Source organism: Sinohyriopsis cumingii, chromosome 9, assembly GCF_028554795.1.
Source record: "Sinohyriopsis cumingii isolate HCF-2022 chromosome 9, ASM2855479v2, whole genome shotgun sequence".
Lineage (NCBI taxonomy): Eukaryota > Metazoa > Mollusca > Bivalvia > Unionida > Unionidae > Sinohyriopsis > Sinohyriopsis cumingii.
In genome coordinates, this window is record NC_142969.1 from 62,459,149 (window position 1) to 62,473,797 (window position 14,649).

The window sequence follows — 14,649 nt, forward strand, 5'->3', positions numbered from 1 at the left end:
TTTTACTGGCACAGCAGTGTAACATACGGTACATAAAATTTAAACTATTGGCCATAAGTTTAGTTCATTGCTAGTTAATATCGGAGTAGCGTATGAGAGAGATTTGTTTATAGTTTTCACCGCTCTTTTGTTGTCTGATCTGGAGAAATATTTCACAATTTAGAGAGACACGTGCATTTTATTTATCGTTTTGGTATGATAATGGCAACAACTTGAAAGATAAAACACAAGTAAACAGAGAGAGACAGAGAGAGAGAGAGAGAGATGCAGACATATGTGCATATATATATATATATATATATATATATATATATATATATATATATATATATATATATATATATATATATATACAAAATAATCCACAACTAATATTAGCTAACCTTTAGTCCACACTAATTGCATTACTTAGCCTTAAATCAACAGCGTTATATATTTTCTATACTTACTAACCTTAAATCCATACTGCCATATTTTCAATAAATGCTTAGCCTTAAATACACTCTGCCCTATTTGCTATATAAAAAAATAAAACAAAACATCAATCATGGTTAACGACCATTTAATGCTAACTACCGCAAATTTTCATCAAGCTAGACAGCAAAGGTAAGTTATGATCACGATATTTTTAGTATCGAATCACCAGACAAGGGGTCAATTTTCAAAACAATTCCTGCACATGGCTGGTAGGTAAAAAAAAAGGAATTTCAACACTGTATGGCATGCAAATAAGGGTATAACCATTTCACCGGATCCGACGATCCAAGCGACAGTACGTATGCCCAGGGTTAAGTAGCACGATTTTAAAGGATGGAGACTAGTAACCTAATATGGCCCACCTGTTAGATGACAAACACCCGGACGATCGGACATTTGAGACAGGTGTAAATTAATCATTCGAGAAAAGCATCAACGATATATTATTTCAGAGGTCGTTACCATGGTGTGGATTCCTTTTTCACGTGGGGGGGGGGTATGTCCTTTGCCAAAACAAATCACATACAAACTAAAATTGGCAAACGTAAATAATTAATTTAAATTTAAGTATACATTTTGCATATAATATTTAACTGAATTCAAATGACATGTTCATTTGGACGTATAACTTTTATTTTTGTATCTATATGTCCGTGTGTCCGTCTCTTCTTCCGCATGCCCGTTTCAGTCACTTTGAATTTCATGAAGGTGTTAGGAAGTTTGGTGTATTTGGGTAAGTATTGCCATTAAGGCAGTCAGTCAATCAGTCTCCACCTGCAATCCATGCCTACCAAACAGTATAAAATTCCCAAACCAAATAAGGAACTCTATTTCTTTCTTCCAAACCCAATATATCCAGTGGCTTCAGAGATGCAGCTAAAATAAATAAATTCTTTTGTATGAGGGCCTTAAGGTATGTATGTATGTATGTATGTATGTATGTATGTATGTATGTATGTATGTATGTATGTAATGTTTTTAATATAAGGATGGGAAATTTAAAAAACACAAGACAGATAAAAGAAGAAATCATCCGGAGATAGAAACCGTTTGCAGATGATTGACAATTATACGCCTTCTTAAATATTAACAGCGAACATTTTTTATATTGATCAAATATTATTTGGCAGTGTGTCATTTATACATTTCAATGAAACTATTCTCAAAGTAGAATTTATGGTATTAAGGCCATTTTTATAAACTGAAAGGTTTTAAAACGTTTTAGATACAACGTGATGCATTTCAAAATAAGTGTGTTCTTCATCAAGAGTGAATTAAGTTGAAATGTGCCTTGTTTGAGTCATTATTCCATGAATTGAACCAAACTGTATTGGACGCATCAACTTTGTATACTGTTAAGAAAAGAAAAATAATAAATTGATAGCGTGTGTAATATTTATTTTTAAAGGCTTCATAGTGATATTCGTCTTTAATTTTTGGTATCCCGGTCAAATAAAATGGACGTTCTCTATTTGTAATATCAATAGCATTTTCAGTCTCCCACAAGTAAAGCTTTGCGACTTTGTAAATATATGAAGCTTCAATATATATGTTGTGGTTTTATTCAATATTGGACAGGTATACTCATAACCGTAAAGGGACGTTTAACAAATTCCCTATTTTAGTCATTTTATGCACTACATCGCATTTCTAAAATTGACATTAAAATTTTCAGAACTGGTGGAATAAGTCTCTCTCTCTCTGTCTCTCTCTCTCTCTCTCTCTCTCTCTCTCTCTCAATACGTTTTTAACCATTTACATTAGCTTTCACAGGGTTTCGAATAATGACGAAAGGCATAGCTTCTGATATTTTTATGACTGTATTTATCACAAATACTTATTTGGTTTCCTGTTTTGTTGAAACTTGCAATAACTAAATGTATCGTCACTAAAAATGAAGTTATAAAAGGCAAGTAGATCGCAGTTCCTCTGCACAAAAACAACAACAACAACATTAACAACAAAACAATAATGTGTTATAATTGTTAAAAGCATTATGTGCTTTCTTCTTTTTGTTACATATTATTTATTGACTAAGAAAGACAGATCATGATAGGGCTATATCCTGGCCACATACATTGTATTTAAACTTATCCTAAATTCGCATCATGTAAAAATGTTTTTTTTTTTAGAAAGAAACAAAAATGAAATAAAACAGTTGTTAAAAATATCGTATAAAGAAATATATTCGGACCCAATGGCTGCATTAATATCACACAATACGTTTAGTTTTTGTTTGTCATATCCTTCTTGAGAAATCAAACTGTTACTAGTATTCTAGTACCGTGTCCGACGATTTCATACCTAGTACAGTGTCCGATAAGTTCATACCTATTACCGTGTCCAGTGAGTTAATACCTAGTACCGTGTCAGGTCATTTTCATATCGTGTATACATGTACCTCGAACAATCTTTTGACTTTTTTTAGGTTTCCGTAAAACATTCAAAATGTAAGTGGACTGGCACTTAAAGATACCTTAGTCATGTTGAAACTAAAACCAATGAGACAAAAGAGAAGAATAACTGTAGTACCACCGCGTTCTCTCATGTTCATATAATAATGAACACTTCAAATGTACAAAGTTTCCTCTAGCCATTGTCGTTAACATAAAAAAGGGTGAAACAAGCATTTCTACAATACAAAGTTTATTCACATTATACATAGTGTGAAAGAAATTTGTGAAATATTTATGTTTTGATTTCAAGTTCGCATTTGTCTGATTATTTCGACACAATATTTGTATCAAAACATAATTTGAATTTAGTTTAAGGTCCACCCTCTGATGGAAAAAGTGGAAATATTATTTATTTCAATATGTCTTATTTTTGTTTATTAAAATAGTGTACTTCTATTAAAAATACAGATCGCAAAAAACGGAAGTAAAAGGAACCACATATAGAAAGGAAAGATATATGGAAGATAATATGTCTAGAATAAATATTAGGACAGTTTGACAAAGTTAACTAGACTGGGGACTTCAAGCGAAAAATGGACTAATGAACATTTCTCAGGTGTAAATCAAATCATGGCTAGAGTTTATTATTATTATTATTATTAGTAGTAGTAGTAGTAGTAGTAGTAGTACTATCATCATCATCATCATCATCATCATCATCATCATCAATAACTGGTGCATTGTAAAAACTATAAGGTTAAAATAAACAACGGTGAAATGTAAATGCTCTCCATGAATTAAATAAAGAGATAGCAATGCATTGATAGATTTTTTTCTTGTAATCAAATTATATTTTTAATGTTTACATTAGCCGTTGAATTTCGTTCGATATAGTTGATTTATATTTTCCTTTTCTCAATATACGGAAAAGCAAAGGAAAAACATACTATTAAACAAACCTTATTGTCTTTTAACTTTACACAAAATAGTATTGAAAGTGCAATAATATTTCTATCTACTATGTTGCTGGATTTTGCAAACAAAATAGATCATTTGAGTTTAATTTAGCTCATTCTCCAACATTGATATATCTTATGACGATAAAAGAGCTCCCAAAAAACATTCAATGCGGGTTACAATTTTGAAAGACATATTAAACTCAGCTAACGAAAGTCAATAATTGTCTTTTCACTCTCTCATAGACACGTGACGTTTTAATACATAATTATTATTCAAGTTGTGTCTATTTATCAAGGAAGTAATCTTTAGGTCAAAGGTTTTTTAATGAATGTACTTTTGTATTCTGTTATTACCAATAATACTGACAATTCTTTGAAGGCTATTAAAGTTGAGAAAAGTGCGTCGACTGGATAAAGGTACTGTCCTCACACACACACACATATACACGCACGCACGCACACACACACACACACACACACACACACACACCTATACATACATACATACATACATACATACATACATACATACGAATTTTTCTTTGCAGCTTACGATTAAATACACTCTCAATGCGTTTAATGAGGTTTACAAAGGGTTATATATAAAACAATTAAAACTTATGTTATATTCGCCTAGAAAAAAGGAGGAATTCGAGGTTTTCCAATTCTGAATTTATTTATCCATTCATTCGTTTAGTTCTATTTCATTCATTGATTTATTTATTCATATTTCAATCTTCATTTTTCATTCATTTGTTCACTTTATTATTTACTCAGAAAGTCACTCATTTATGTATTTACTTATTTTTAATTATTTTATAAAATGTATCTATCGATCTGAAAGTGTATTTCCCCAGCACTGTCTATAGAAATACTCATTGCTGAAATATAATATTTTACAACTTGTCACTGAAATCAAATTTCTTTTATCTCGAAACAAAGCCTGTTGACACACTTAAATGAATAATAGGCCTGGTCTGCTTAAGCGTTTTTAAACGTGTTCCGAATCACATAAACATTAATTAATTTTCTAACTTTTACTTTGAGTACAAAGAGAAAAATAAAACCTGACTCTTACTCATTAGTTTTCTAATTATTCCAACATTATCTGTGGGTATACCCATAAACAAGCCACAACTCTGATCAATTTCATGATAAATCCAGACACACAGCGCTAGAACTAAGTTTTGAAAAATAGGTAAATAATAGAGAGTATGTCACTGGTTTGCTTTGAAGTACCGATTTATAGCGCTATGTGTGACCTGGTATTACTCCCGCTCAACTCTCCCTTGTTTCTTTGTATACATCAAAGTCTCGCCATGCCTACAGATTCATCGATGAGGCCCATTTATTTATGTTATCGCTAAATTTCCAACATGCAATACAGCCCTCTCTTATGTCACTATGCAACTGTGGAACTGCTTTCTTGCGCGGAAGAATCTCTTCAGTTTGTTCAAGCGATTCGGGGTCAAAGGAGGTCAACTCCACTCTTGATCTGATTGGATGTGAAGAAAAATGTGCACATTTATCACAAGTACGGGTTGCAAGACTTCAAGCTATCTATGAATTTCGGCTCTAAATATTTTTTCTTTCACATACATGGTTTCGCCTTCATTTAATAACAGTGAGACGAGTGAGTTGAAGGGTTTTGCACGATCGCTATGAGCTCATATCTGCCTATCAGGCAAAGCGGAGTTGTGAGACCAGACCACGATTTACATAGTGCAGAGAATGCACAAGCATACATGGATCATTTCCTCAATATTCCTGATATTTGTTCCTCAGGGGCCGATTACAGGTCCTCTAGGTACTATATGAACTCCTACCAGGCCGAGGCTTGCCGGATGGAAGCCCTTCAACAACGGAACCATGATTTTCGAATGGGATTCCATGGGAGCAGGCCCTCCTTCTACCCCAATAATATTATGGCCGCGAACCTACGTTTCAGGGAAAATTGTGCCGAAGGACTTCAATCGAGCCTAAATGGCAACAAAAATGAGCCGATCAGTCCCTGCTCTCAGGGGGCTACCCCAACCCCTGGGGATGGTGGCCACGACGCCCCGTCTTTCTATCCCTGGATGTCGATTGTAGGTAAGTGACGTAAAGCGGTTCATTACTTACATGTACTCCTTATGTACTGCCCATTTCACACTTTGATCAATACAGTTTGCTCTTTGATCTATTTACCACCGTTCCTATTGTACCTTAGAACCACTCTTAAGGCGGATTTATTTATAGCCGGTATATTTACAGCTTGATTTACCAACCACTTTCTTTCTTTATCCAGAATTTAATTTCAAGTGCCAAAGATCACCGCCCCGTCCTAGCGGTAGGGCGTCATTTCTTTTTTTTTATATTACCTTTAAAATCATTTATGGGGAAATAAAAATAACAACAGAATTGGGTACTAGGTCTTGGTCAAGTTGCCCTAGAAATGAAAGCGACGACTACATAAAAATCGAAATGTTATTGCCTTTTTATTCACCCTAACAAGCAACGCTTATTACAGTTTATGACAAAGAAACTACACTTATCACTGCTTGTAGAAGACATAAAAAAACAGAGTTTACGGCCTAGCTAGTGTCAGCACCAATGAGAGGAATATTACAACGCTCAAGTACTATTTTATGCTAGCTATGGCAATAATGAAAGACAATAGTTCATAAAACAGACAGACGAATGTTGTAATTAACATTTCATTCTGAAAAAATTGGTTGTTAATACTAAAATAAAAGACACTGGTTTAAATATCAAACAGTGTTTCAGGCGTGGTAATAAAACGATATTTGAGTATAGAGTGGTGAAGTTGTGCTCACGCAAAATCAATTGTCTGGTGATTTTATTGCAGTATGCAGTACTAGAGTTGGTGCATTAAAACGTTTTACTACATAATAAATACGTTTCGGATATCGTAGAATTATAAACGCACCATAATAACACGTAATGTAACGTCTAATTCATTTAATTTAGAACCAGAAGTTAGTAGCAATTAAACAAGACGAAGATCCCTTTATTCAACATAATTCATCTATTCCTGGTTTGTGTAACAAGTGTTTCCTTCATTTTCCAATTAGAGGAAAAATATTGAATGTTGCTACCTTTATTTTGGGGAATATCATGATAGCATTAGATGTGTGAATACTGTAATTCATGGTATTTGTCCTGTTTTGGGCTGCATATATATCTTTCTCAAACATAATGACAATTTTTTAAACAGAAAATATTTTAGTTTTATATAATAAATCATTAGTTTATTTAGAAAAAATATTTTATTTTCTTAGGTTTTTAATTAAACTCTGATATTTATTTTCATATATATTTTATATCCAGGTCATTAATTTATTTGCAAAGAAAATATTTTATTTTATATATTTTAATCAACTTTCTTTAGATAGAAGTAGTTTATTTTCATATACCTTTATCAAATTCATTAGCACTTTATTTTCATCAATTTTTCATCAGTCATTAATGTATTTAGATAGATGTGAAGACATGATATAAATTAAAACAATGTTTTGTTCAGATACTGTATAACTTATTTTATGTCGTATAAAGCAGATATATAAATTAAGAAATATCAACACTATGCCTTAACAAAAATATTTTAATTCAATTTAATTTGATTCTGATTAAGTTTAAAGAGTTGTTTTACTTATCAAAATAAAATATGTAGTATATCTACTGAAAATTATTGTCATTAAATTTTTTTTTAAATAGATGTAAATTAAGATTATAAAAGAAAACACTGGTATTTCTAAAATATTTTTGCTTAAAGCCTTTTTATTTGTAACTGTGGATTACACCACTTACTGTTTACTAGTAAATGTACTTATACGGGAGACCACCCCCTTTGTCTTACATGTCGTTCTTCACAATAGCGTCTCTTTCCTCACACGGTATTGGCGACATATGCATTAAGGTGAATGCTAACTGAATGGCAAACTTTTTAATATTTCTATTTCGCACAATGTTTGAACTTATTTATTTTACCAATGCTAAAGCGAGAGAGAGAGAGAGAGGGAGAAAGAGAGAGAGAGAGAGAGAGAGAGAGAGAGAGAGAGACAGAGACAGACAGAGACAGAGATAGAGACAGAGAGAGACAGAGACAGAGAGAGTAAATTTCATAACGTCCTAAACTTGCTGATGATATAAGTTTGAAGAAGAAATGAAATACAAAACTTAAAGCGCAATCCTTTGGAAAATTTGCCTACCTTTTCAGCAAATGCTTCAGCTTTCTAGTCATTTAAAAACAGAAATACTTCAATATATATTTGTATTCAATGTAGCAAGCAGAGGCATTCAGACCGTTGTAACCATGTCTAAAGTTTCATACTGATGTATTTGAAAAACAAATTCTTAAAAATTAATCCAAGGTGATGTAAAACGTTGAAAAGTAGACGGTATGTTGAACAGGGCATCACATTTCAAATCTTGATAATTTATCATAAGATAATGGACTTATGACGATAATAGTGAAACGAATGCTGCATTTGTCAATTACAGCAAATTGTTGCTAATTTTCTCATTGTCATCGTATTTAGAAGTCTTACAGACTCACGTTGAAAATGTCCAAAGGATTTTCGAAATATATTGTCTATTTATATATCATGTACAACAATAATTGATAAGAAAAAATAGGAAAGAAAGAATGCATTGAGCAATTTTGGAGTAAATTTGGATATTGAAAGAATATATATGTAAGTATAAGTATAATAGTATAATATAATATTATAAGAAAGCCAATAACAAAACATTGTGTTCTCATAACTAAAATATAAAATATTATTGTTGTACTCATACAATCAAATATACAAAACTTTTATATCGTCATGGACAGTGCCCGATTACCAAATATGCAGAGTAGACACCGGCCTATTGATTCAACGTACTTGGAGATAATTTGCGAGGGGTGCCCAAGATTTTGACTGCCCAATGGCATATATATATATATATATATATATATATATATATATATATATATATATATATATATATATATATATATATATATATATATATATATATATATATATATATATAGAGAGAGAGAGAGAGAGAGAGAGAGAGAGAGAGAGAGAGAGAGAGAGAGAGAGAGAGAGAGAGAGAGAGATAGATAGATATAGAGTCGACAGTGGATGATATCCATGGCCAATGCCAAAGAAGGTGGATGTGATAAGGAAACTCTTCTTATATTATCAATCAAGATAACATAAATGAGAAAGAGTATTTAAATCTAGAGAACCTCATTACATAGAGAAGGGATTACTGTCCTAGTAAGAAAAGTAATGCTTCTTTTCATGCTAACTAGTGACATATTTTGCAAGCGTTTAATTCGATTTTGAAAATAAAATTATACCAAATTTTTAATTAAAAGCATTCTTGTTTTGATAAATATGTACAAACTATTAATGTGAAAAATTTAAAGATTATTACTTACTTCAAGAGTCAAAACCGTTATTACAACATTCTTGTCTTCTTCAGTTTATGTAAAAGGTTTTTATGAATTTGGAACCAATTCCATTCAAGTTTAATTCCTTATATAATAAGTGATGCTTGTTTTAGTAAAGTTAAAGCTATTTTTGCCAACATGGGAAGCTTACATGGGAAGTTTAATCCATGTTCGTATGGCCGTCTTTTTATTGGTCGATGTTAAGGATAAGGAAAACCTGAAATGTATTTTGTTTTTATCCCAAATGTTTGCATACTAGTATTTCTCTTTTTTCTTGGTAGATTTTAAAATGGCACTTGTTTTAACCGAATCACTTACTTCACATTTTGGTACACAAAACACCAAACTTAACGTCTCAGACATGTTGTGTTAGTGTAGATGTACGTTATCAATATCGCATAATTATGTGTCTCGAATGTGATGAACTGAACGATGAATGTAGAATTATGCGTCTCATAATCAATGACTTGAATCATAACTATAATTATGCGTCTCATATGTCGAACTGAACAATGAACATATCATTTTGCGTCTCGTATATGACGAACTGAACGATGGGAATATATAATTATGCTTCACATACGTAATGACTTGAATGATGAACCTAGAATTATGCGTCTCATATGCAGTGACTTGAATCATGAACCTAGAATTATGCGTCTCATTTGCAATGATTTGAATCATGAACTTAGAATTATGCGTCTCGTGTGCAATGACTTGAATCATGAACCTAGAATTATGCGTCTCATATGTAGTGACTTGAATCATGAACCTATAATTATGCGTCTCATTTGTAATAACTTGAATCACGAACATAGAACAATGCAGAGAAGTTTGATTATTGAATGTAGGGTAGTATATCCTATTAAATTTTACAACAGCAAATACAATTTTCACATACTTTTAAACATACTATACAATTTACATAACACAATTTCAAGCCTTGCATATGTTACTAAAGTAAATGGTTATCGATAATAATGATGAATAATACAATTATTCAAGGACCTCATATTTATTAAATTTTACTTCGCTAATATCAATTACAAGCATTCATATTAAAGCCTGAGAGAAACGCTTAAAATTCAGTTATTGTACCAACTTCCATGCAGTTATAATAATGAATCGTCGAATCTCTACCACGTATTCCTGACACAAAGACAATTAAAAGAAAGCAAATGTCAAGATGGCGTTAGTTATTATCACGATATGTGAATCTATTCTCAGCATTCTTTTTCATCGCTATTTCAAATGTTTCTATTGAAGCTTAGACTTTTTTTGTAAAAGAAATTTGTATTGCCCTTCTCGTTAGTCCATAATGTTTTGTCCCCCCCCCCCCGCCGGCCTTTACCAATCATTGATTTCCCACCTCTGTCGGTATGGGTTGGATTCTTGGCCTCGGTCAATGTTGTTGTTGTTGTTGTTGTAGGGTTTAACGCCATTTTTCAGCACACGGTAGGTTATACATGGCGGCCACTATTAATGGTGGAGGAAGAACCATGGAAATCCCCGGAAAGAACCACCGACCCTCGAGAAGCTACTGGAAAGCTTTATCAGGCTCGGTCAATGATGGATATGTAAGAAAGCTAGCTGGTAGCTTCCAGTGGTTTTTCCGGGTTCTTCCTCCGCCAAATATACTCTCAGTTATGTGTAGTCTACAATGTGCTGAAATTTAATGTGAAACCCGCAAAACAAATTAAAATATCTTGTCAGAGTTTTGTCACCAAGCGGAACTCCTCGTAACTTTCCTATAAAATTCCAGTCATACCGAGTCAGAAAGGAAAATGGACGTAAAATGGCGGAGAACTCAGTCGCGCTAAATTATTCTAGGCAAAATGTAACAAAAACACAAGGTGATACCTTTTATGCAATTATTTACAGAAGTTAGTAAAATGAAAGATCTCTGATATTAGAGTTTGTGCATGACAAATGAAAACTCGAGAACGTCCTAGCCAAGTATATGTCCTCTAACTTCACTTGCCCGCATTTAACTTTATGAATGAAGGTTACGATGATGCACATGATGTAATCTGATAAACATCATGTATATGGCGGATAGTGTAGTATTTCTGAGTTTTGTCGACCATTGGCGGAACGTTTCGAACTTGTTCCGAATGTTCTAGCTTCCTGTACTTGCCACATTAAAACGATATTGCAGTTGATGTTGGTACAAGTACAGGGCTACTATTTAGTTTAATCCGACCTATCGATTGACCAGGGTTGAAAGTTTCTAAGCTGTTCACAGCTTAATTAAACACTTACCTTTAAATGACGCAAGAATGACTTTTAAATCAGTAAGAAAAGTGACGACTTCAATAACATCTGAAAAAAGTTGTTTCTTTTTGTATTGAGCACCACACGGAGACTTAAGAGGAATCCCACTGTATTGTGTCCACCATTTGTATGAAAATTACCACTTCTGCTTGCAAATCTACATAAAAGGTTAATTGATACATACATTCATACATACATACATACATACATACATGCATACATACATACAAACAAACATACATTCCATCCATCCATCCATCCATCCATCCATCCATCCATCCATCCATACATACATACATACATTACTGAAATTTAGGTCTGAAGTTTAAGCCTCTGTTTCAGTGTTTGATATGATTTAATGAAACTTTGGTCTGGAGTTTAAGCCTGTGTTTTGACGTTTAATATGTTTTACTGAAACCTTGGTCTGGAGTTTAAGCCTGTGTTTTGCGTTTGATATGTTTAACTGAAACTTTGGTCTGGAGTTTAAGCCTGTGTGTTAGCGTTTGATATGTTTTACTGAAACTTTGGTCTGCAGTTTAAGCCTGTGTTTCCGTGTGCTAAAGTTATACTGTACTGAAATTTGGGTCTGGAGTTTAAGCCTGTGTTTCCGTGTGCTAAAGTTATACTGTACTGAAACTTGGGTCTGGAGTTTAAGCCTGTGTTTCCGTGTGCTAAAGTTATACTGTACTGAAACTTGGGTCTGGAGTTTAAGCCTGTGTTTCCGTGTGCTAAAGTTATACTGTACTGAAACTTGGGTCTGGAGTTTAAGCCTGTGTTTCCGTGTGCTAAAGTTATACTATACTGAAACTTGGGTCTGGAGTTTAAGCCTGTGTTTCCGTGTGCTAAAGTTATACTGTACTGAAACTTGGGTCTGGAGTTTAAGCCTGTGTTTCCGTGTGCTAAAGTTATACTGTACTGAAACTTGGGTCTGGAGTTTAAGCTTCTGTATGAGTGTGAAACACATTTTCAATCTGGTCCTGTTTTCATTTTGCAAAATTTCCTTTTCATATTACAGTTCAGGAAATCTAGGGGTAACAAAAATGGTAATAATTATCATTTAGGATCTGGGAGAGGAGATATTATTATTGCTATAATTATTATTATTATTATTATTATTATTATTATCATTATTATTAGTAGTAATAGTAGTAGTAGCAGTAGTAGTAATAGTAGTAGTAGTAGTAGTAGTATTGATAAACACACACAATTCAATAGGTTATCGAATTAGTGAATAATTGATCTGGAACTTTTTAAAAACCTTAAAACATGCGATGTCCTTAGTCTTAATAAAATGTACTAATTGTTGCACCCATCTTGCTGACCTGTGGGCAGTTTATTCATCGCTTCAGGTATGTCCGCTTTCTATTTTGCAACCTGTCATTAGCTTGCATCTAGGTAGTTGTGTGTCTGTCTGTCTGTATGTCTATGAATGCTTCTATGTATGTATGTATGTATGTATGTATGTATGTATGTATGTATGTATGTATGTATGTACGTATGTATGCATGCATGCATGCATTCATGCATGTATGTATGTATGTATGTATGTATGTATGCATGCATGCATGCATGTAGGTAGGTAGGTAAGCAGGCAGGCAGGTAGGTAGGTAGTGGTACATATTAACCAGAATTTTATTTTATTTATAAAATAATGATTCTTCATATGTGGTATTTCAGCGCACGTTCAACTTAAACGTCTTATGTCATACTGAGTAAATTATGATTGACCGAAGTTATAGACATATCTATCTTTACATTCAGAGATCGTCAAGAGAGGGAGAGAGAGAGAGAGAGAGAGAGAGAGAGAGAGAGAGATCAACAACACGACGAAAACGGAAGTCTTGAGCTGAATACAGTATTGTTTGCCTTGATGGATCACTGTTTCTAGAATTACCTATCATTTATGATCATATCTTTAATGCGTGTATCATTCTTGTTAAATAACGTGATGACCTTCAAAGAGAGTCTTGTTAGGTCATTTTTTGTTCACAGAACGATAAGCTTTCAAAACCTATTTTATTGTAATGAAGACTAAATTGTTCACAGGTCTGAATATTTTGTTTAGGGGGGATACATGTACACCCATATCAGATAACATTATAATAAAAATACAAACGAAATACGATGTTTGCTCTACATGAATACGGTACCTTCTTTTAAGGAGCTACTGCCTGTGGTATCGTGCATCATTCTGTCTGAACTGCTATCCGCCATTGACCATGTCTCACGTTTCTTTTGCACACATAACAACAATATGACACTACAATGCACATCAAAGGTCAGCTTTTAAATAGAATATCATTCTATGAGAAAATGTTCATTATCCGTGCTTAATACAACCTGAATGACATTTAAGCTGGGAGACTTTCATTCATCGTCTTTGAATATTTGTCATTGCTAACGAGATGGGTAGACAAGTACAGCTAGTTTATTTCACTTTCATATTTTCTTTGGAGTAGCCGTTTATAGTATTGCACCAGTGAATTGAAATTAGAAAGTGTCGTTGTGTATGGTCTATATTTTCTTGTAGAAATTGTCTCTGAGAGATCTTGAGCATGACACAGCTTTGATCTTGCACAAAATAAAAATCCTTTAGGTATCAAATGTATAATGTTAAATATAAATTCCCACAGGAGAGAACTTTGCTATTGATTTCATCTATGACATTATTGCCGTTTTGAACTCCTGTCAATGATATTGTCAGCAATAAGCGAAATATTCCATTACTGTCTCTGGTCTCATGTTTTCAAAATTTGTTTGAGACTAAAATAAGGTAAAATAGATTATAACTTTAATACGAATAGAGCTAAAATGCCAGAACATTTGGATTTGTTTTTATTGAATTCGTATTTGTATAGATTGAACTAATATTATTTCCACCCAATCAAAGTTTTAATATATGATCAAAGTCACTTTCAAACAATGTTAGCTGATTTAGACCTGAAAATCTGATGTTATATAAGTTGTTTTGACGTTGACTACAAAGAGTCTCATTAAATTGTTAAAAAATACATTACATAAAATTCGTGTACTACGTGCGAAAAGTGATAAAACCGATTTTATACGCGGCATGCATGTATGTATGTATGTATGT

The 14,649-nt window shown here is 33.0% G+C and overlaps 1 protein-coding gene across 1 annotated transcript in view; it reads left to right on the top strand.

Annotated features, from left to right (window-relative positions):
- Positions 1 to 5,289: 5,289 nt before the first annotated feature.
- The window catches only part of LOC149791913 (uncharacterized), a 98,746-nt gene continuing 89,386 nt past the window's right edge, over positions 5,290 to 14,649 (top strand). The window contains exon 1 of the mRNA XM_089970427.1: positions 5,290 to 5,923. Within this exon, the coding sequence (XP_089826553.1) occupies positions 5,494 to 5,923 (430 nt within the window). The 5' untranslated portion in view covers positions 5,290 to 5,493. The remainder of the gene's footprint in view (positions 5,924 to 14,649) is intronic.